The sequence below is a fragment of the Lampetra planeri genome, unplaced genomic scaffold (assembly GCF_965212315.1).
Source record: "Lampetra planeri unplaced genomic scaffold, kcLamPlan1.2.h2 scaffold_1912, whole genome shotgun sequence".
Lineage (NCBI taxonomy): Eukaryota > Metazoa > Chordata > Hyperoartia > Petromyzontiformes > Petromyzontidae > Lampetra > Lampetra planeri.
In genome coordinates, this window is record NW_027614662.1 from 1 (window position 1) to 23,647 (window position 23,647).

Genomic DNA, 23,647 nt, shown 5'->3' on the forward strand with positions numbered 1-23,647 from the left:
TTCAGATTTACTGATCAACTCTAAAGACATTTAATTTCTGTCAGTTTACATGAACAGAGAACAGAAAAATCAGCGATTTTCCTTCATTTCAGGATGAACAAACTAAACCTGCTTTCTGGAACAGGCCCCAGCTTTTCTTCCCCTCAGGAGCGGCATTTTCTTTTTTTTATGGTTGCGTCCAACTTCATTCTTGGCTGCATTCCTGCGCAGCACCGCCTGTGTCTCATCTCTGCGCGTTGACACAGGAACCGATCAGCTGCATCATCTCCTGACGACGTGCACACAGAGCGTCTGTATGTGGGATTATGTATCCTCCAAACACAGAAACAATGCACAAAAAACACACAGAGGTGGTGGTGTGAGCGTGTGTGTGTGTGTGTGTGGGGGGGGGGGTATTTGTGTTTTCTGCACAAACCAAAACTAGAAAATCACTCAACGATCGCTGACCTCCACCAAACTTTACTTCATCATCATCAACAGATTCCTTGACAAAACATCCTCTGACTGTTTGGAAATACACTGATGTTACATTTGGTTCAATAGTTATGGACCAGAGTTTAGTCAGGATCTGGATCTAACTTTGATACATCAGAGAACCTACAGACAATGGATTCTGGATTCTGTTGCAACAATCTGACCCATGATAGTTCGAGACACAGATGCTGGAAATGTCCATATCTTGGAATAATGAATAATCCTTCAACACATACCTGGATCCAGATGGTTCCAGAACAGAACCAACATTTAACCATCTGTTCCTGGTCCATTAGCAGCATTTCCTGACAATTGCATTAAAATCCATTTATAACTTTTCGAGTTGTTTTGCTGACAGACAGACAGATGTTGGCAAAAACAGAACCTCCTTGGTGGAGGTAAATATGCTGAAGGAAAAAAGGAGAGGGGATGATGATGACAACAGTGAGAGAGTAATAAGAGGAGTTCTTCATCCTCCTGTCTTCAGCTGTGGTGCTGGAGTACATCAGTGGGAGGACTGGAAGCCACTTGTTGTGTAACACCTTGCGCCTCCTCCACACTATCACCAAACTGCTACAACAAGGTTGAATCACAACAGCTTTAATCTTCTTTTGTGGGAGTTTTTTTTCTCTCCCCTTTTTCTCTGCTTCTCCCGCTCATCACTTCACCTACATACTCACCTGAAATCAACCGCAGCAACTGTTTGAAAAAAAAAAAATTACAAGAAAAAATGTTTGAAAAAATCTATCTTACGATCCTACAATGAGTAATTTTCTTATTTCTAATCAAATTGTCTAAATTATTTTCAAAAAATGTAATTTTTAATAAGAACAACTGATAAAGCAACTTGTGTTGAGAAATCTTCACTTGTTTCTGCAAATTTTTCAATTAAAAAAATCTGCCAACGCAATAGAATACACACAGTAGACTAGAAATGAGACATTTTGATTGGAAATAAGGCAAATAACGTGAGTGTGATCTTGAGTTTTTGTGTACTGTTGAGGTGGTCATGTTCTTAGAGAACAGAAAAGAGTAGTCTTTGTCATCAGCATAATATGAGCACCACGTAAAAAGATTACAAGTTGTGCAGAAAAAATTCAGCAAAGTTCAAAAGGTCAAAACAAATCAACAACGAGACAAAAGCAAAAGCAGATGACAGATTTTGGATCATATGACAGATAATTTATTGTTAATGTTCCAGAAGTAGAACAATCTCCTGTGTGCATGTTGCTGACGCACATGAGCTGTAGCTCTGGATCATTCTCAGCTCCTCTCCTCGGTCGTCACGTCACTGGTCAACAGTCTCTTAGCGGACCCGACCACCCACACCCACACCATCGACAATTCGCTCTCCTCCTAGTGTCATTTTTTATAGTCGTCTACAGCAGTAAGACACAAAGGTCAAAGCCTGAACGACCTTTCTCTCCTGGGCTCTGAGCAGCGTCTCCACTCTGCGCCCTGTGATACTTGAAGGTCGAGGCTGCTGCGGGGTGTTTCACGTCCACAAGCGGGATGATGAAAGTGTGTTTGAGAATCGAGCATCTCTGCGAGTTGAGCGCAGAGGAAAGACGGACAGAGGGAGAGAACTATTCTCAGCCTCCATACATTATAGAAGCGGAGTGGAGGGAAGTGGGAGGGTATGGAGGGGAGATGGACACTCCGCAGGACACAAAGCAAACGTCAGGAGCCGAATCTGAAGGTGAAAACCAATAAAACCGAGAGACAGGAGCAAAATGTGATGTCAGACGCAAGAGGAGAGCAGAGTGAAGAGCGACGGGTCCAAGACGGACACGCTAATGACCTCCATACAGCCAGCATGTGTCTGTTAGCTAAATAACTCAGAACAGAACTTCAATGAAATACTCATCCTGAAAATCCTGATAAAGGACCAGGAACAGATGATTAAATGTTGATAGTGTTCTGGAACCTTCTGGATCCAGTAATGTGAAGGATTCTTTATGATAAATTCATACCTAGCTAGCTAGCTAGAAAGGAAATTGCGGTGTGACAGCAAGCAGTTAGAAAGAAATCTGCTGAGTCATCATATTGTGAACAGATTTGTTGGATCTTCAATAGTTCTGGAGGCAGATCCAGAAGAAAACCACCAGAGAAATAGTGCATTTATTCAATATCTATTGAACTAAAAATGATATCAGTGTGTTTCCAAATGGTCAGGTGGTGTCTTCTTGTGGGGGGATCTAATGATGTAGATAAAATGAGGTTTGGTAGATTCATATTTGGAGTGAATCACAGTATGGGTGGAAATGAGCTGCTCGGCAGAGGTCTTCGCTCTCTGAGTGCTTTTCTAATTCAATGATGTGCTTGTGTCAAAGAAGCTGTCAGGGAGACTGAGAGCCTTTTAATTACCTCTAATTAGAGCTCAGAGACGGGCTGCAAGCTGGGGCGCAGAGGCCTACTCGCCATGCAGCGACCCTCCCACACCACCAAAGGACAAAAAACTCCATGATCCTGTCGGCTTCAAGCATGGAGCCCATTGCTTCTTACAGAGCAGGAGTTTTATGAGGGTTACAAATTGGCTTCACCTCTCATCTATTATTCACCCTCCTGCCACAAGCAGCAACACACACACAACACACACACACACACACACACACACACACACACACACACACACACACACACACACACACACACACACACACACACACACACACACACACACACACACTACAAACGTCATGGTGAAACTTGTAATGTTGCACTTCCATTTGTAGCAGCTCAACCGATGTTCTGAGGGGAATACCAGGTCTTAGCTGGTGGAAAGCATTAATGTGTGTGAGAGTGTGCCCATACATTTCCAGCAATTTCCATGAAGTCTGGAGCCCATTGATTTTACTTTGACCCATCTTTGAAATCAATGCTTCTTTGTCTACATGGAGGAAATGCATCCTACCCAAGCTGTCAGTGGCGTTTTCCATGTCAGTAGTTTGTGTCCACTGATGGGATGTACCCCTAAACTGAACCCACACCGTTCCCTAAACGTACCACACACCATACACTACACAGAGAGGAAACACACACCTCAGACGTGAGCTGACAAAAGCCAGCGTGTGTGCTCGTATCTACTGAAGCAGCTCGGAACTGGAGCTGACACCATGGGACTTCCCAACCTATTAACCATCACTATTTATAGCCATCTGACCTAGTGTGGACAGCACATGGAGAGCAGCTCCTCCTCCCTTCAGAAATAGATGCCTCAGTTCTGAGTCCACAGAGCACTGGTCCGCCGGCAGGAGGACAGGCACAGGTCCTGTTGTGAAAATCTGAATATTAACACCCAATAGATGAAATCAGACCGACTGCTTCTGGCTGTGTTGATGCTTGTCAGCTCCTTCCTACTGTAGAATCCTCTGCAGAGTCGAGCTGCTGAGGGGTTTTTGTTTTGGCTGCATACAGGATGTCGACCTTTATGTTCTTTCCTGTTGAGAGCAGCAGCCGCTGTCATCATGAGCTTTGACCCGCACTGCACAGAGCCTTAGTGACACAGTTTATACAGCGCTGTGCGTAATTCAAGTTAGGATGATTGAGTGTTTGAGGAAGTTTGTATTTCAGTCATCAACTGTGGCTGCAGCTGCCACATACACAAAACCAGGGAGACTGTGCATGAGGATAGTATTTGTATCTGTTCTGTGCATTTTTAACCTTGAATGTGTCGATGGTTTGAGTCAGTGTCACGTCGTCATGTACAGAAGTCGACAAAATGTATGACGTGCTGAGATCTGGTTTTGATTCATTTCATCATCTTTTCTTTTTATTCATATCAGTCCAAAAATCAGCAGCTCATCTGGCAAAAACAACAGCTGAGATGAAGTTTCACCTGTTTTCTAGTTTTTCCACATACAGACACATTTGCAGTGTGACCCAGACTTCCCTGTGATTCATCACAAATTATTCACTTGCGACTAATTTTCTGCCAACAAGTCTCCAGACCGCATCAGACAGCTGGCTGCATCGTCAGGAAGCCAGCCGGTAGAGAGCAGTCAGTTGGGAGAAGAAAAAAAAAATACAGCGTTTATTAGCAATTATGTTTTACAATTTTTCCATACTGGTGCTTCAGCCTGTCAGCGGTTGCTGCAGAGAAAAGCTACTTGAAGTTTTCATTAGAGCTCTTATTATCTGCACTGTCAGGGGTGGTAAATAATACTTCTGTGGTTACCGTAGCGATGTGTGACTAAGCACACACAATCTGGAGGAAAAAAAATAAACAAACCTTCCTGCCGATATGTGTGTTATATTGTTTTCTTTTGACTTGATTTGATTTGTCACAGAGTGATTAAGAAGGTGTGAGGAAAAAATGATTTTTATCATCGACTCCCGGAGGATTTCTAACTCTTACACAAGCTCTTCCAGTCTTTCATAACCTGGCAGCTCATCAGTCTGTGTCTGTGTGTGACTCAGAGGTGAATCCAGGTGGGGAAGCAGATGGCTCAAAGGTCACACCGAGGTTTGGATTGTGTAAGGAACGCCGCCGGATCACAAAAGACCCTTTTTATGGTCAGGCCATAATATGAACTAGTTAACGAAGAAGAAGCCATTGTTACACATTATTATATGGGCCAGCATTTGTTTTGATACATAGCGAGACGTCACCAGTCAAAGGAAATGTGTGTTTTCACCCACAGCAGGACGGATGAGTGCTAAAATATACGATGAATATGGACGCTACTGACTGAGTCTGTGAAGGTATCATGTCATTACAGAGGGTTAGCACATGCTGAAACAACCTCTTGACCATTAAGATAATAAATCAACACCCCTCCAAAAAAGTTTAAATCAAAACTGACCATTGCCAAGGATCCACATTGACGATATGACGAATCACAGTTAACCCTTTAACACCGATGGTATCCCCTGTGCTACATTCATGCTAGCATACTTTACAGTACTGTAATAATGGGACTATTTGCGCAAGTGGAAAACACTGGTCTGAAGAAGGAGCTAGAAGAAAGGGAAAAAGTCCAACAGTTCCTGAAAGTTGCCACAACAGCCATGTTGCTGTCATTACGGTAATCCCAGTCCCTCTGTTGACAGACGTCATTACTGTCATGACAGCAATTTGGCTGTGAACAGCAACTTCTCAACGTTCAGGAACCAATCGACATTTTCCCTTTTAACTTTCAGTCATCGTTTGATCTTTTCTGATATCTATTTCTGCGCAAATAGTCGTGCAATTACGGTACTCCTCCAAAATATGCTAGCACTAATGTAGCGCTGAGGATATTGTCAGTGTTAAAGAGTTAATTTGGTATAAAGATGCTGCTATGATGTCTAAATTGTGTAATGCGTAACAAACAGTTTGTGACTCAGTAACCTTGAAAGATGAATTTGACAACATTCTGTTAAATAGGGATTTGACGACACCAGGGTTAAATGAGACTCTTTAAAGCAGCAGCATCTCACTCAGTTTCTGCTCGAGGTAAAGTTCATGTTAAAGAAGCTTAAAAACGTGACTGATCGCTGGACGTGATGAATGCGCCCGCACAGAGTGCCACACCCGCCTCCAGCGCCTTCATCGTGCAAAAGCGAGGGAGTGATTGGACGCACATTACCATGGCAATGCGATGACGTCTTCTCCCCTGCTCTAATTGGAAGAAACCCCGTGGCCCCAGCCGCTGCAGCGTTCCGGTCTGCCAAACTATCACTTGAAGCCCCGCCTTCTTCCCCCGCGCTAAACATATATTGGTCTAGAGCGTTAAACAATCATGCCAGTCAAGGAGATTTGCGATTTCTGATTGGAGGACAGAGACAGAGGTGATCCGCCCTGTTTGAGCAGGTCAGTTGGATTTGCGCTGCCGCTGCCGCTCCTCGCCTTTCTTACCAATCTCTCAAATCGGACCAATTTGGGAAGCAACCTTGGACCTCAGTAGGTGACAAACGATCATTATTGTGTTCTTCAGCTTTTGTATAACGCCACAACTACTTGTTAACTGATAAATGTACATATCGGGGTTGGTTTAATTTTCTGGGAGTAACGCCGTGGTGATTTTTTCATTGAAAGGAGTGGCCCATGTAGCTTACGACAGCTAGCATTGCTAACGTGCTAACTGGCTAGCTAGTTGTATCCAGACAGCTTTGTGGCGGATTGCCGTGTGACGCCAACAGCTCCCTGCTGCTCCTGGTGCTTTTGGCCAACGTCCATTCAGTAACTCACTGAATAATGAAGACAGGTCCGGTTGTTGAAATACGCTAGAGCGGACGCGAAATTTTGTAACACGGTCCATTTTCGTGTCTCTTACTACTACGGTGCGGTCGGAAGCGCATCATCGAATGTTCGAAATATCTTAGTCATTGCTGCGACTCAGATTTTTTCCATCTGCATGGTTCCGGCAGGTTTCACCCTCGGGCTCTTGTGTTACACCTAATTCTGTCATCGCCTTTTCACAGGTTGTCACATTGCAGTGGGGGATAAACCGAGCCGCTAATTTACACCCATTCAAGTTCCACGACTGTCACATTCCCCTTGATTTTTTCCCCCACTTCGATCCATCCCAACACATATAAACTATGGATAAAGAGGAACTGATTCAGAAGGCCAAGCTGGCAGAGCAGGCTGAGCGCTACGACGACATGGCAGAGTCCATGAAGGAGGTCACAGAGATGGGAGGCGAGCTGTCATACGAAGGGAGGAACCTGCTCTCCGTCGCCTACAAAAACGTGGTCGGGGCGAGGCGGTCCGCCTGGAGGGTCCTGTCCAGCATCGGCCTGAAGACGGAGGGCAGCGAGAAGAAGCAGCAGTTGGTGAAGGAATATCGAGAAAAAGTGGAGAAGGAGCTGCAGGAAATCTGCAACAACGTTTTGGTAGGTTCAGTTTTCCCGAGATTTTTTTTATGTTGGCTTAGGATGATGGAAATCAGTCTGACAGATTTTGTCCTGCTAGTGACATAATGTGTCAAACATCTTCCCCCGCTTCCTGTTAGCTTCTCTGGCACTTAACGTGGCCTCTAATGCAGACTAGAACAAGGAAGTATTATGTAGTCCTCCCACTGTTTTTGCCCTTTGGGAATCTGGATCTAGAACAATGGGGCTTGAACCACTGGGGAGGGCCTGAACTGAAAAAAAAGGTCATGATTACTACTACGCCATCAAGGTGTGTCTGAATGGGTGGAGAGAAAACAGGACACACACAGGAAAGAGGACCTGAATACGGCACAATCCTGAACACGATGCATTTATGCAGCCCCATCTGGCATGTCGAAGCTTTATGTGTGCAACCAAGTGCAATAATTCACATGCATAAATGGATCATACACTCCATAAAGCCCGGTTTGCACAGATCATAAAATTAACACCCCCACATACACACAGACATTTACTAGAACCGATGTGAGTGTGCATTTTGACCAGATGCACTTTATGCATTACACTCCACAATTCAAGCTTATCTTTACAGTTATGTGTGTGTGTCTGCGCACGTGTGTGAGCTTTCACCTCTTGTTTAATCTAGTGCAACAGCAGGGATTGCTACTACATTATTTCTAGTCTGCCTTGATAATGGATTAGAGGAGATCTGGGTGGAAGCTTAGAATTAAGATTGAAATAATTTCCATGAGCTTCTGTCTGCACTGAAAAGCTGCATGGGCGAGTCACTTTGTGTGTGTGTGTGAGGCATGCCTGCACCACCATGACTCTATGTCTCTTGTGGTAAATGTTGACGGAGGGTGTGTCAGTTATCCTGCCTTAACTTGTCTGTCGAAGCCGGCCAGAAGACAGGTGGGTTGTGTACCTGTAAAACCAGACGCATAGTCGGCCCGAGACCAGCAGGACTGTTCCTTCAGGACTGATTCTTGTAACCAACTCTGCAAAGCCACGCACTAGAAATTCTGCGATTACATCTGAAACATTGAGGTTTGCAAGTCTGTACTTGAGAGACAGCAGAGGCCAGGAGATGTTTGGTTTCCTGTTCCCACACGGAAGCAGGAAGTACAATCATAAGCCTGGTATTCTCGACTACATGCTGACACATGAAATGGTATATGTGTCAGATTCTCCCAAATGGATAAACTTGCAGTTTCTTGTGAATGTTGACAGCTTAAATAAACGTTGAGTGAAAGGAGAGAAGTAGTATCTCCTCTGTCTATTGGGAGAAGTGGAATGCTTAGCACTTGAGACATGCGCGTGTTTTGACCAAGTCAACCTTTGTTGGAGCGACTCTTGGGATGGGTTTGTTCTGACAAGGCCAACTTCTTTCTTCCAAGGTTTGGAAAATAATACTCATATTAGTGTGAGTTGGCATTTTAATTCAGTGTGAAAAGGTCACTGTGCCCCCTGAATCACTTAACTGCATTTGCCACAGAAGAACTTTGCCTGGAGTGTAATAACAATGTGTTTCATAGTTTTTGACATTACCAGATTTTGCATTTGTACATATAAATCTGGTTGCTATGTTAAAACAGCACAATTGAACTTTTATTCATTCTGCGATATGAAATATGAACTTGAAATTGAAAGAGGAATAGGTCCCAGGAAAAAGATGGAGCTCATATATATACACAAACACACCAAAGTCCTTGTGAATACATTTCATTAGTGTATGAAAAATGAACATCTTCTGTTAATAGCAGCAACAAGGGATGAGGAACGTATGAAAGGAGAGAGAGGTTGGCAGGTGACATAGAAGCTGTAGACAATACCTTGGAGCAGGACTGTGGCTCTGCCTGCAGAGGGAGCACTACTCTCTTGTGGATGGAGATGATGAGCGCCCGTTCTTCCATGACGTTTATTCCACATGTTGGATTGTTGTGATGAAATGTTTTTGTTTTATTTGTCTCCACAGAAACTGCTGGATAATCATTTAATTAAAAACTCAACACAAGCTGAGAGCAAAGTCTTTTATTTAAAGATGAAGGGGGACTACTATAGATACCTTGCTGAAGTTGCCTCTGAAGACGACAAGCCAAGTGAGTTTGCTGCGATGATCATTTTAATTTGGGAATGAATCAAAGGTGTATCATTAGTCTGTAGCTCATTTGCATTCACAAGTTTTGAATCTGCATCTACATCACACCCCAGTTAGGAATGCATCAGGTTCTGTCTCGCTAAGACCTGGAACTAACATCACAGGTCGGTGCGTCACAGTCACACGGCCTCGGCTCATGGGAGGTTGTAACAAAAGCGGGTGGCTGCTTACTTCTCCCTCCACCTACAGGAGCTCCTGAGCGTGATGTCTTCATTAGTCCACACACACACACACACACACGTGTTTGTCCTTTCTAGTTTGATTTGTATTCATCATCTTCTTGGTGTTTTCATGTCTCATTCTGTTTGGTGTATGTCTGTGTCAGCGTTACAGCGCCTCTTACAGGCCTGGCACAGGTTTGTGTGGACACACAAGAAATAAGTGGACATGACTTAGGCAGCCCCCACGACATCATTTTCATCTGTAATTTCCAGTGATGCTCTCATGAACATAACTTCATGCTCTTATCCATGTCCGTTACTATGGTGACTATTTCTTCTGTATTTCCGCCAGCGGGCTGTGCGTTGACTGTATTTCATTTCCGTTGGTTCTCTTCTGCCCCAGAGACCATTGACCATTCGCAGCAAGCATACCAGGAAGCATTTGAAATCAGCAAGACTGAGATGGAGCCCACACATCCCATCCGCTTGGGGCTGGCGCTCAACTTCTCCGTCTTCTACTACGAGATCCTCAATTCTCCAGAACGAGCCTGCGAATTGGCTAAACAGGTTTCGCTGACATTTTGTGAACAGAAGTTCTACCCGTGTCCTCGGTTTGCTCGGTGTTCAAACATTCTCCCCCCTCCCTCTGTCTGTCGTCAGGCGTTCGACGAGGCCATCGCAGAGCTCGACCAGCTAAACGAGGACTCCTACAAAGACAGCACCCTCATCATGCAGCTCCTCCGAGACAATCTGACAGTGAGTGTTCTACGTCGGCGCATAACCTGTCCCAGTTTCTGCAAACGTAGGCATGATCAGACCAGAGCTTAGACGCAATTAACCGCAAGAGTTTTTCAGAGTAGGTTTAGCATGTGTAGCACATCTGTAGATGAACACGTGGCTTCCACCTCGAATCTCTGGAGAAACTTTACAATGAGGACGTGACTAGAGAGCCAACAAAGAACCTGTGATGCCTTTGGTTGCAGCGGTGTTTCCAGGACAACTCCAAACTGTAGTCACTCAGTTTGTTTCTAGAAAGCTTGAATTTACACCGTGTACCGTTTTTATCATCTTTATACACGTAGAACTACACTGCAGTGACAGTGGAACATGTGAACCTGTAGAAATTATTTTTTCTTTCCTCAGTTATGGACATCGGACAACGCTGCTGAAGAGGGCGACGCCGGAGAAGGAGGCGAAGGCGGCGAGACCGAGAAATAAAGTCCTCTGTTTTAGGGGCGGACGGGGTCATCTCCAAAATCAAGAAAAGGATAGAAAAAAAAAACTTTTTACACATCTTCATTCCTTGTTGCTTCACTCAAACATTCTACCAATGAATTCCATCATCGCTGAAAGAGTCATAATGCGAATAAAAGAAAAAAAAAAAGTCTTTTCACACGATTAGGGAAGTGAAAAAGAACCTCCGTTCCTTTGGTTTGTGTTTTGTCCTGGCCTTTCCATTTGTGCAATTTCAGCTTTAGAAAAGTCTTGATAGCTTGACATGGTATTAAAACTCCTAGCTCAGTTTAGACGCAGAAATCTGTCAATTCCAACATCGACCAACTGGAAACTCGCTCAAACATTTTCAGCACGGCCATCTCAACGGTTACCCAGTGCGGTTACAGCAGCAGAAAAAACGTCAAGAACAACTTTCATACTGCAGGGAAAGCCCGTGTACCACATGCTGGCAACAAATACTTTATAATACCGCCAAGTAGTGCCCATTGGAAGAGCCCTCACTTTGTGCCCTCCGTATGATGCCATTCTTTCACTGAAGCATGTCTGTTTGTCGGGGGGGGGGGGGGGGTGCCTGACCAAATGCAGGGATTTTTTTTTGTTTAATGGATGGGAAGAAGACAATTCCTTCATTGCATGTCTCTTGAGATATTACACTGGAGCAGTAACAAATGCTGTAACACACACACACACACACATAAAAGTCCATGTGTTACTTAATTTTCAATGCAGGTTTGTACACATCCTTAAACAGGGGTGATCTGTTAGTCTGTCCAGTGATTGTCATTAGAGATTTGGACCACTATTGTTTTGCTATTCAATCGTAGTCCCCTGAAGCCTTGTGGAACCATTTGAATCCCTATGTATCAGCTATGTTAACATGAATAAAACATTTTATAAACCTAGTTCACTTGTCCTTGTATTTGTGTTATAATGAAGTTGGAGGGAAGATTTTTCTGTCATGTTCTCAGGGAATGTTTAGCAGTTAGCAACTTGACAGTCACTTGAAGCAAATAAAGTACTAATCCATTGGTGCCGGAGGGACCCGCTGTCCTGTATAAAAATTCATGACCTAAATTATTGGTGTCAAACTCCTGTCAGACATTTATAGCAAATCATTCAGGTACATGAAATCCAAATTAAATTTAAAGCTGCACTCATGTTCCCTCCAAAGATCTGCTGAAGTTGATTACAGGTGCATTGATTCGATAGTATTTATTAAATGAGTAAATTTACTAATTAATAATTAGTAAATGGTAAATTAAAATGTATAGTGATAAAACTAAATCCATTTATAAACAATACAATATATAATTTATTTTTATCATATACTTGATAGACATGTCAAGTATGACCATGTACATCTGATCAAAAAAAAATAATTGGTATCTTACGCGTTAATGTGACTTCATTTCAGCATGTATACTTCCTGTGGTTCCTTTATCCTCAGCAGTGATGAACATCGGGCTGAACCAGCAGATCACTTGCTGTCTAAATATAGATGTACTTTCCTGCTTTTTATCGCCACGAAAACAACCCGCGGAGCGTCAACGTCCGTCTCATTCACTTCTTCTTCCCAAAAGTAGCGGATGGTTCCACTCCGGCCACTTCCGGGTTGCTCTGCTCGCTGCTGTACAGACAAAACCGATGACAATGACAGATACAGACTTCTGTTAGCAGATCAAGCCCTTTAAAAATGATGCGCCTACTGTTCATAATCTCTCTGGCTCCTTGCTGGACCCAGGCAGCAGCTAAATCCAGACTTCCATGGCAGGAGAACCACGAAGAAAACCCGGAGTTCGGTAACTAGCATAGCAAGCTAACGGTAGCTAACGGGATGTTGAAGATGGGCGCTAACATTTGGAGATGACGAACCACTTCTGTTTCCTCCGCTGTGATTATCCTCGCTATTTGTTTGTCTGAAGCAGCTACTGGAGGATTTCAGTTCGAAAGTTTCGTTGTTTTAAACTGCTTTTTATTGTGTCTCAGTGAGTGAACGGTGAATAACCCCCGTCTCCTGTCGTGGTCCTCCAGACAAACTGAACTCCCTCCTGTCAGACTTTGAGGTTCTGCCGCCGTCAGGTCTCCAGCTGCACTCGGTCAGGAAGAGAGATGTCCACACCCAGTCTCACCTGGAGCGGCTGGTGAGCTTCAGAGCCTTACACAGGTACATCAGCACCACCATCATCCAGTCACTTACCAAACGTTATCGCCTAGTAAACAGAGCTGGTATGATGCTGCTGCTGCTTCCTTGATTGATTTTGTCGATTTGAGTGAATGTTTCCTAACTATTTACGCTCTTTCCGAACTGAGATGCGTCAGTTCATTGTTTTGGTACCCAATGCTTGGAAAAGCAGTAGTCTGTTTTGCAATAAGATGTAATAGACTATTCAGAATTCTGTGCGCTTTGATGGACATGACCTACTCATGTATCACAGGGGGTCTTTGGAAAAGTTTCTCCCCGTGTGGGGTCTTCGGTAAACAAAAAAGGTAGTTGTAATTAGTGCAGTGGTCCTCAGGTCCTCAAGGACCCACTGCCATGGTCACATGGAGATGTGTTTAGGTGACTCGTTTATCACACAGAACCAGCGTTTGGAGACTGAATATGCTCATTTTTAAAACCAGGTGTTTACAAACCAAACACATCTGTCTTGTCAATTTCAGCTTTATTTATGTCTGAGCAACATTGTCCCTTAACCGTAATAGCACAAGTTCACAATTCACCTTTTCAATTGGTTTCTTGTTTTAACTTCAGGAATTTCAAGCTTTACTTGACAACCAACACTGATCTTTTCACTGAGCACTTCCGAGCTGTGTTTGTGGACAAACATGGGAGGGAGGAGAACTACGATGTTCAGCTGCAGAACTACTTCACGGGACATGTTGTTGGTGAGTGCAACAGACACGACGTTTTATAAAGGTCTTTTAATGTCTTAAAAAATTAAAGCATTGGTGATTGCAGACAAATTTGTGTATGAAAACACTCGTCTCACGGCCGAGGTGATGAACGACTTCTGGCTCTTCAGCTGTCGCAGCACAGATGTCCTCCTGGACAGCGACTTCATAAACACCGTCAAGCTAATTTATGTAACGTACATCAGTCTGATTCACCCGTGATCCCACTCACCGGAGTTCTACTTCTTTATTTCTTCACAACAGTTGTGTGGTTGTGTGGACGTCTCTTCACTGGAACGTAACGAGCAGACAAATTCATATTTTACTGTGTGTGTGTGTGTGTGTGCAGGAGAGGAGAATTCACGTGTGCAGGCACACATGGACGGAGATGAGTTTTCTGCTCACATTCTAACAGATGAAGCAGAATACAATGTTGAGGTAAGGAAGGATAGAGGAGGAAGATTAGAAAATGTCCATGAAATGGATTTGGTAAATGTCACTTATTTAAAAAGAATTCTGCTTTTTGAATTTCTCACTTTTTTCTTGCATCTCTCACTCCTGTTACTGTTGAAATGAATCGCAAACAACGCTCAGCCCCTGTGGAGGTTCACCGACACCCCCGCTGATGGCAGGCTGCTGGTTTACCGCTCGGAGGACATCAGGAACCTGAGCCGCATCGCCTCCCCGAAGGTGTGCGGCTACATCCATGCTGAGAACGAGGACCTGCTGCCTGAGCCGAGCAGGGGAGGAACTGGGACTGGGAGGAGGAGACCGATGGTGAGTTCAGCACTTGTAGGAGGACGATGGCGTGTGAAAGAGGCTGGAGATCAAATGGAGTGAGGCCAGACTCAGTTCAGAGAGAAAGAAAAAGAGTAAGAGTAATACACATGTTTAAGGAGGAGGAGGAGGCTGTAGCAATTAGACAAAGGACGTGGGGTGGAACATTCTGTAACTGTCAGTTTAATAAAAGCATGTAAAACCACTACTATTTTTATGCACACACTTTTCTTAATGTACAAAAAAAAGGTGGAAATTCTCGGCTGAAAGCACCCGCCCCCGAGGAGGTAGAGGTTCTTCTGGGGGAGGCATTAAAATTCATGGAGGCTTTGCCGTCCAACGAGGAGAACATCAGCGGGCTCCCACTGCTCGTTGTGGAGAACACACACACACACACACACACACTTCTGACTCTGAAGAGAAAATTTCATCCTCAAAGGGATGATTTCCTGTCGTCTTTGTGTCTGTCGTCCTCCAGTGATGGAGCTACAAATAACCAGGAACCGTATTCCGCAACCAACGGCGGCAAACAGGAATGATAAACTTGTTGGTTTAATAATTCATGGCTGGTGAATGTTGCAGCTCCTCCGTCATTGTTTACTGCATCTTCTTTCTTTGTGGACTTGCGGAATTGGACATTTGAATAAGACACATGTGATTTATCATTTCTACCTTGGAGATAAATAAGTTCAACATATAATTACAAAAAGTGGTTTTGGAAACTTGGCCAACATACCTGATCATCTTTTTCATGTCGGTCCTGAGTTTCTTCTGCTTTTAATTAATCACTTCATTAAAAATCACTCCCTTCCTCACCTTTAAATGTAAAATAGCTGCTGCAGCGGTCACAGCTCAGAATGGGACTGGACGTCTGTAGGTTTGTTCCGTGGGACGGTGTCAGATGAACTCATCTGTAGCTCCGCCTCGACGGCGTGTCGTATCCACCTTCCAGTACCTTCATCTGTTTTTTTCTCTTTTGTCTCTCTGAACTAACTTCTGCGATGTCTTTGTTTTCCAGACAACCACCACAGGGAAAAAACGCCACGTCCACGACCACAAGAAGAACACCTGCCAGCTGCTGCTGGTGGCGGATTACCGCTTTTTTAAGCACATGGGCCGCGGGCAGGAGAGCGTCACTCTCAACTACCTGGTCTGACTTCTTCAGTCTTTGCACGGAGGAGCAGTAGGGACAAGAATTAAGTCCATTTTCATTCCTACGTGGCTTCTCTTCTCCCCTCAGATTGAGCTGATCGATCGCGTCGACGACATCTACAGGAACACGACGTGGGACGATGAGTTCAAAGGTTACGGCGTCCAGATTCATCAGGTGGGTCTGTAGGCTGGAGGCAGCAGCCTCGTTTATGTCACGCCTCCTCCTCCTCCTCCTCCTCCTCCTCCTCCTCCTCCTCCTCATCCCAGAAGTGGCTGGAGGAGGGATGGAGAGATGATGGAGTGAGAAATGTTCTGTGTCTCTTGTCCCTTGGTGTAATTCAGTGTGTTCCACACCCACGGGAATCCATGGAGACAGTTTGTCATCATCTGAGTCGCGGGTTTGAACAGATTCGTATTCATCCGTCTGTTCCACCACTAACGTGAAGTGTGGCTTCTGAACACGTGCCTCCTTTTACTTCTCTTTTATTTTATTTCAATTTAATTTTGTAGAAGTATAATTGAAGAAAAAGGAAACAATCTGCAGTTTTCCTTATTTCCGGGTTTAAACTAAACCTGATTTTCATCTGACAGCGTTTGTCTCTGTATTCTCTCCTTTCTAAAACCGTTCCGTATGAATCTGCTGAAACATGGACACTTCAGAAGGACTCTGAGACCTTCTGACCCAGAGCGCTCACGAGCCCTGATCTGATGATGGATGTACATTTCCTTCAGATCATCATCAACAAGGAGCCGACCAAAGCTCCTCCTGGTCGAGCTGGAACCGGCTGGGTCCACTATAACATGGAGAACAGCCCCGTGAGAGGAAAGGAGGTCTGGGATGTGAAGAGACTCCTGGAGGTCAGAAGACTTGCACACACGCACACACGCACACACACACACACACACACACACACACCCCTCTACTAAATCTCACAGTGAGTGTCTATTATTTTTCCCTTTTTTTTGGCTTCCAAGAAAAGGAAACGTAATCTCTTTTGCAGTTGGATTCGAGTGAATCAGTGCACTTTTCATGTTTCCCGTGTCTCTCAGCAATTCAGCTCCGACATCGCCGACAACGCGTCCTCGTCGTGTGTCTTGCTCACCTGTTCACCTACCAGGATTTCGCCGAGGGCACGCTGGGACTCGCCTACGTCGCCCCATCCAAACTTAATGCCCTGGGTGGCCTCTGCCCCAAACGTGAGACCCGGTTTGATGTTCTCCTCCGTCAGTGTGACACTCATCAACTCCTCAGGGCTGGAGATGGTTCTGGAATATACGCCAATATAAATATGTATGTTTTTGTCCATTTTGTTGTTTGTTTGCAGCTTATTATCCGTCTCTCTCTGTCAAGAAGCCAGTTATCTCAACACCGGATTGACCAGCACCAAGAACTACGGCAAAACCATCCTGACAAAGGTCTGTTTCCTTTTCAGTCATCATCTTTGGTGTGTCGTCCCGTTCGTGAACGATTTGTCTGGAAGAATGAATCTTTTGAGTGAATGAACTGCATTGAAACTCTGACTTCATTTCACAGTTCAGCTGAGTGCGGTAGTGAACTGCTTTGGGTGAATCTGATCGTTCATGTACAGTGAACGAGTCGACTCACACGAATCACTCACTGAAAATGAAATTTACCCTGAAAATGAGAATGCTGCGCAGCAAACTTACTGGGTGGACTGGAGGAACTAGTTTAGTGTGCAGATGTATGTGAACGAATCACTGAACGAATCACTGAACGAATCACTGAACGAATCACTGAATCCACTGTTGCGCAGCGAACAAACATGGTGTAATAGAGGAAGATGTTAATTAATGTACTGAGTGTAATGGAGGAACTAAACTACTGCCACTGAAGCAGTCTTTTGAATGAATCTTTACTGAATGGATTCAACTGATTCAGTACATGTGAAAGAAATGTTTCGCTACATCTTTGGGCAAAAAAAGCCAAACAAACATTTTTACACGACATACGCGACATCAGATAAATTTGTCTGAAAATGATGAATGTGTGTGTGCGCCAACAGGAAGCCGATTTGGTGACCACTCACGAGCTGGGACACAATTTCGGTGCGGAGCATGATCCCGATAACATCCCGTTCTGCGCCCCCAGCGACGACCACGGAGGGAAGTTTGTCATGTACCCCATCGCAGTGAGCGGGGACCACGCCAACAACAAGGTGCCCACACACTGCTGTTTGTTTGGTAACGTTGGACGTGCTGGTCACCGAGGGAGTCGCCGCTTGCCAGTTAACATTCACAGGATGTGTGATCTGAAGTGTGATCGGTGTCCGTGACTCACGCTGAAAGACTGGTGCAGAGGGCGGATGTTTCTCCTCCACGTCGGCCCACGTGGACGTGAAGTTGAGTCTGATCTCTGCAAACAAAAGTCAAAAAGCTTCAGTGGTAACGTGATTCACATGGTAATGATGATGGAACGGGCTGGCTGGTTAATCTTGATCTGTACGGTTGCTGCTTTCGTCTCCGGAGTCTGAAAAAGGCGTTATTTAACCCTTTATAGCTGCCAGTATATTTTTGCTTGTGTAATTTGGAGTACTGTCATTACACAAATATTTGCACCATCCGAAAAAGGTTCCTGAAAGCTGAGAAGTGTCACTCGGTTCCTCTACCTGGTGTGAAGGAGCTAGGAGGAGGAGGAAACGTCCATCGGTTCCTGGAAGTTGACAGCAGCCATGTTGCTGTCATTACGGTAATCCCATTCACTCTGTTGCTGGAAGCTTGCTAGTCGTTACCATAATGACAGCAACATGGCTGTGAAGTGCAACTTGTAACTCTTCAGGAACCGAGGAACTGAGTGACACTTCTCAGCTTTCAGGACTTTCACAGGGTTTTTGTGTGCAAATAGTCCTGTGATTACGGTACTCCAAAGTATGCTAGCATGAACATATGGGCTGCGATCCTGTCGTTGGGTTTCATTTATGTTTGTCTGGTTTTCCGTCTGTTTTTTCCTGTTTCTTGTTTGTCTTGTAAATCAATCCGTCATGGAAGAAGTGTCAGCTCCTCAGTGGACTTTAACCCGCCATCTTCTCCTTTCTCCTGAAAGCGTTTCTCCAACTGCAGCAAGATCTCCATCGGGAAGACGTTGCGTTTCAAAGCCCCCGTGTGCTTCAAAGAGAGGAACAGCAAAGTCTGCGGGAACTCCCGAGTGGAGGAGGGGGAGGAGTGCGACCCCGGGCTGCTCCACCTCAACGACGACCCGTGCTGCTCCGCCGAGTGCAAGTTCAAGTTCGGAGCTCAGTGCAGGTGTGACGAGGAGTTTCTGACTGATGGAGGGACCCCCCCAGCTGTGCTCTGGCTCTGGTGAACTGCTGCTGTCTCCACAGTGACAGAAACAGCCCGTGCTGCAGGAACTGCCTGTTTGAGCTGGCAGGAACCAGGTGTCAGGAGCCCATCAGCGCCACCTGCAAGGGAACGTCCTCCTGCACAGGTGAGCACCGTCTGCTGGTGCACAGCTACTGCATCTGTTTGCCAACTTGATTCCCATTATGGAACACGTGGTTATCGGGAGATAAACCATGTCTGTATGTTATTCAGTTATTTTTTTATTGTTTTCATATGAAAATGTATACATATATTTATATATGTAAATAATTTGGATTATTGTTACAATCGCACATTACTTTGAATGTTTATAAATGGATTTTTACTCATAGACTTTGATGAATGAAATGGAGTACGAAATTTTATCATTATTATTATTATATTTTCTACTTTTGTATTTTTATTATTATTGTTTGTATTATTATTACTTTAATATTTTATCAGTAACTTATAATATCTCCAATATGTATATGAACATTTATGAATAGATTTTTTTACTTGTTGACTTAAATAAATACAATTACTAAAATTATTGAAAAATAATTTATTAAAATTTCATTAAAAGTTCTAAATGTCAAAAAGCCTCCTCATGTGTTCGTGATCGTGATGAGAGCATGTGTTTCCTCAGGGAACAGCAGTCAGTGTCCACCCCCCGAAAACGCTGCCGACAACACGGTTTGCGTCGACAACGGCCGCTGTCACAACGGAGAATGCAACCCGTTCTGTGAGGCCGTGCAGAACCTGCAGTCCTGCGCCTGCAACGGTAATGTGAACCACTGTGAAGGCTCTGCAGCACAGAGCTGAATTCTCCGGCTGAGTTCTCCTCCTCCTCCGCCTGCAGAGACGGAGGATTCCTGTAAAGTTTGCTGCCGGGGGAGAGACGGGCGCTTGCTCTCCCTTCGTCCAGTCCAACGGCAGCTTCCTCTTCCTCCGCAAAGGGAAACCTTGTACCGTCGGCTTCTGTGATGAGAACGTGCGTGCCTCTGCCCGCCGCCCGCCCTCACCGCAGTGTGTGTTCTTGTTCTGATTTGACGTTCCCCTCGCTCCGACAGGGGAAGTGCATGAAGCAGGTGCAGGACGTGATCGAGCGTTTGTGGGATTTTATCGACAAACTGGACATTAACACGTTCGGTGAGTCTGAGGAGAGACGCGCGTGATGGAAAGTTCCACTTCCTGCTGGTGGTTCACGCTTTCGTCCTCTCAGGGAAGTTCCTGGCAGACAACATAGTGGGCTCCGTCGTGGTGTTTTCCCTCGTCTTCTGGATTCCTCTCAGCATCCTGGTTCACTGTGTGGTGAGTCTGTGAGAACGTACGTTGACACTCTTTGGATTACGGACCTTGGACCTGACCCCTCCTTCTTCTTCTGTTGTTTTTGTGCAGGACAAACGACTGGACCAGCAGTATGAGGAGAACACCAAGTCTCTGTACTACCCTCTGAATGTGAGTGTGTCACCGTCCATCACCATCATCTGTCTGTGCACGAACACACTAACACAAGCCCACATTTCTACTAAAACACACAACAAAGAGAGAGAGAGGAGAGCTTGAAGGGTGGTCAGAGTCGTGGTGAAGTTGAATTTATTTCTAACGCTCTGCATCAGTCGTTAGAATCAGAAACACTTCATTTGTCCCCCAGAGGGGAACGTGTTTGTGACAGCAGCTTCGACCAGGAATGGAAATACAATTAACAACTGTTAAGGTGTTTAAACGTGCAAAATAAAACCAACAGTAATTTATATATGTGCACTCTTTGCACCTCATGTCAGTGTGTCAGTGTCAACACGTGCAGCGGACGTACGTTACAAACTCGTGAGAGGGGGACATGAAAACGTGAACGTTGTTTGCGTTCCACTTTTGTCGCGACACAACTTTGTTTCAATCCTGAAATTTAGTGAAGTCTGAAAGCGTGGAAGAAATACAATATGAATGAGTTGGTTTAAAACGGTTAAAATGTAAATTCTAGTTATGGAAAGTGTTGCTATAAATGTCTGTGGGTGTGTGTGTGACACTAATTAGTCCACTAGAGGGTGCTGTTGTGTGGTGGGTCGCCAGTGAGGGTGTATTTAAGTTGGAACCTGTATCCCATCAGGTGTTTCTTGCACCTTCTAGTGGACTAATCACACCCACCCACAGACATCTACTCCAACAAAATGGCCATTAAAGAAAGGATGAAAACGATGACTCAGCTCTGCTGACAGAACGCTGAGTGTCTCCCAAAGCAGCGCCGAGCATCGGTGAAGTGTTTGACAGACGTTAAAACTGTTATGTCAGGTGAATGACCTGTCGAATGCTCTCGGCCCCTTTTCCACTCTCACTGGAACTGCAGCAGATGGAAGTTTGTAGTCGAGCTCCTGTCGTAGGTGAGTGCGTGTGTGCGTGTGGCGTTGCCATGGAGTCCATGATGATGCACGGTCAGTGGTGCATGTTTGGGATACTCCTGCAGTCTGATGGTCATCTTAGCAGGAATGAGCCGGATCTCAGGAGTATTCAGTGAAACGCGTTGTCTTCTGTGGAATCGGATGCAGTTTGTGTTGTTTTGTTTGTTTGTTTGTTTTTCACCTGGTGTCTGTTGGCGACTGAGGGAACATTCCTCCTCAGACCTTCCTCACAGGAGACACCGGTGGACTCAATCAGGATGGTCTGCCCCTGAGTGGAAGCAGCTATCAGTGACTACAGCTCGGCTACAGCTCAGCCTGACTCGACTCCTCCTCCATGTGGGTGCTCATGTCACAGCGCCGGCTGCACAAACCTGCTGTGACGGCGTTTCTATGTGACACAAACCCATAAACAATGTGGAGGAGATGGAGAACGTGCTGCTCACAGTAGAGACTCGGTCCGTCCAGCTCTTCTAGTGAACGTTCTCACCAGACACCACACACACACACAAACGTCTGGGCTTCATTCGCGGACCACAGTGTGTGTTATGTCACATTAAATGACAATGTGAAGAGGATTTAAGAACTGAATCAGTCAACAGTAGAGTCTTCTGTCAGAGGTAGCACTTCTTAGTTATTTATAATGTCCTTTTCATTTAGAGAGAAGAAAACACAAAATGTATAAAAAAACATCCTTAAATATATACATTATAATATGTTCTTGGAGTCGAGTCGCGCTGGAACCGTTTGGTGGAAAAGCGCCACGAGTTACACGTCACAAGCTCCAACGCAAGGAAGGTCTGATGTTTTACTCGTTCCCATTTCGATCTGGATTCAGATCCCACAGATTTTCCTCTGACTTTGAGTACAAGTTGTTGGTCAAACTCTCGTCCCAATGTGTGAACTCAGTAAATCTGGAATGGGTCCCGCCTCAGTCACTAACAACCACCTGATGGTTCACCAATCACAAGTCGCCGCTTTTGTCTCCTCAGAATCAAGAAATGCTGAACAACCTCGAGTCGGCGTCCGTGCGCATCGTCAAGCCTCCTCAGGCTCCCTCCTCCTCCGCCGGCCGGACCGCGCCCTCCTCCCCGCCCCTGCAGCAGCAGCTGAACCAGGCCGCCACCACCCCTCTCGAGGGCAGCAGCAGCAGCAGCAGCCCGGCCCCCGGCCCGAGCTGCGACGCCCCCCCGGGCAGCGCCGGGGGCTTACGGATGGCCACCATCCAGGAGGACCCCAGCAGCGACTGTCACCTGGGAGAGGAGGGAGAATTCACAACCGCAGGAGCCTTCTCATCGGCTACGAAGTCCTTCTACGAGGATGTGACCGATCGGGGGCGGGACAGACGGCGCCTCCAGAGGCAGGAATGCTTTGAGGCCAAAGAGACCGAGTGCTGAGCTCAACCACCTCCACAGGTACGAGCTCCACAGGTCCGATCCCGTCCAGTCCTTTCTTAACCCCTTAACACCCACGGTGTCGCTGACGATTCATTAGCACTAGCATACTTTGGATTACCGTAATTACACGACTATTTGCCCTGTGAACTGTTTTCTCCTTCTAGTTCCTCCTTCCCCACCAGGTAGAGGAACCGAGTGACACTTCTCAGCTTTCAGGAAGTTTCTGATGGCGCATATGGTCACATAATTACGGTACTCCAAAGTATGCTAGCGCCAATGTAGTGCTGAGGATACCGTTGGTGTTGAAGGTAACATTTAAAGTCAAGTCAGCAAAGTGGGTGTATATTTTTGTGCCTTTTTGTTTGAAGGGAGAAATCTCTCGCAGCTTTGTCCTGAACCACGTTCCCCACCTGTGCTGCACACAAACACCCGCGGTTTTCCCCTCCATTTTGAAACGATGGTTGTGATGTCGTTAATGTTTTAGCTGTGTCAAACTGAGGTGAACACTGAAACATAACCTGTTACCGTTTTACCTGCACATGAAGTATTGTCACTGGAGAACTTATAAAAGTGCTTACTCTGCTGTTTGTGTGTTGAAAAACAAAAGTTTGTCCCTTTGGGATTGGACAGTGTCACACACCACAACCTGCCCTGTGACACGTTTATTTTGTATTTTGTGTCGCTGAGCACAAAAATAACTAAGGTGCCTTTTCTGAAGCTTCCTGTTTGGGACAGAAACATCTCAGATGACGTTCATCATGGTTTTGTCCTTGAATCACTTTGTACTGTTCAGTCGCACTGTTTGAAACTGTAACACCACCAATATTTAAGTAAACAGCAGCTACAGCTGTGAACTGTTTCACGTCC

At 45.3% G+C, this 23,647-nt stretch overlaps 2 protein-coding genes across 2 annotated transcripts; both read left to right on the plus strand.

Moving 5' to 3' along the window:
• Positions 1-6,999: 6,999 nt before the first annotated feature.
• LOC144740119 (14-3-3 protein beta/alpha-1-like) lies at positions 7,000-10,830 on the plus strand. The gene is made up of 5 exons (XM_078622999.1): positions 7,000-7,293; positions 9,269-9,392; positions 10,016-10,179; positions 10,273-10,368; positions 10,756-10,830. The coding sequence occupies exons 1-5, from the start codon at positions 7,000-7,002 to the stop codon at positions 10,828-10,830; spliced, it is 753 nt and encodes a 250-aa protein (XP_078479125.1).
• Positions 10,831-12,186: 1,356 nt separating this feature from the next.
• Positions 12,187-22,780, plus strand: LOC144740120 (disintegrin and metalloproteinase domain-containing protein 17-like). Its single transcript, XM_078623000.1, is given in 21 exon segments — positions 12,187-12,193; positions 12,880-13,012; positions 13,601-13,734; positions 14,090-14,178; positions 14,335-14,521; positions 15,549-15,667; positions 15,758-15,844; positions 16,402-16,527; positions 16,720-16,755; positions 16,758-16,893; positions 17,021-17,085; positions 17,694-17,846; positions 18,731-18,930; positions 19,011-19,114; positions 19,637-19,771; positions 19,850-19,890; positions 19,892-19,981; positions 20,061-20,139; positions 20,213-20,301; positions 20,389-20,452; positions 22,383-22,780. Coding segments are annotated over 21 exon segments (2,472 nt in total).
• The last annotated feature ends 867 nt before the right edge of the window (positions 22,781-23,647 follow it).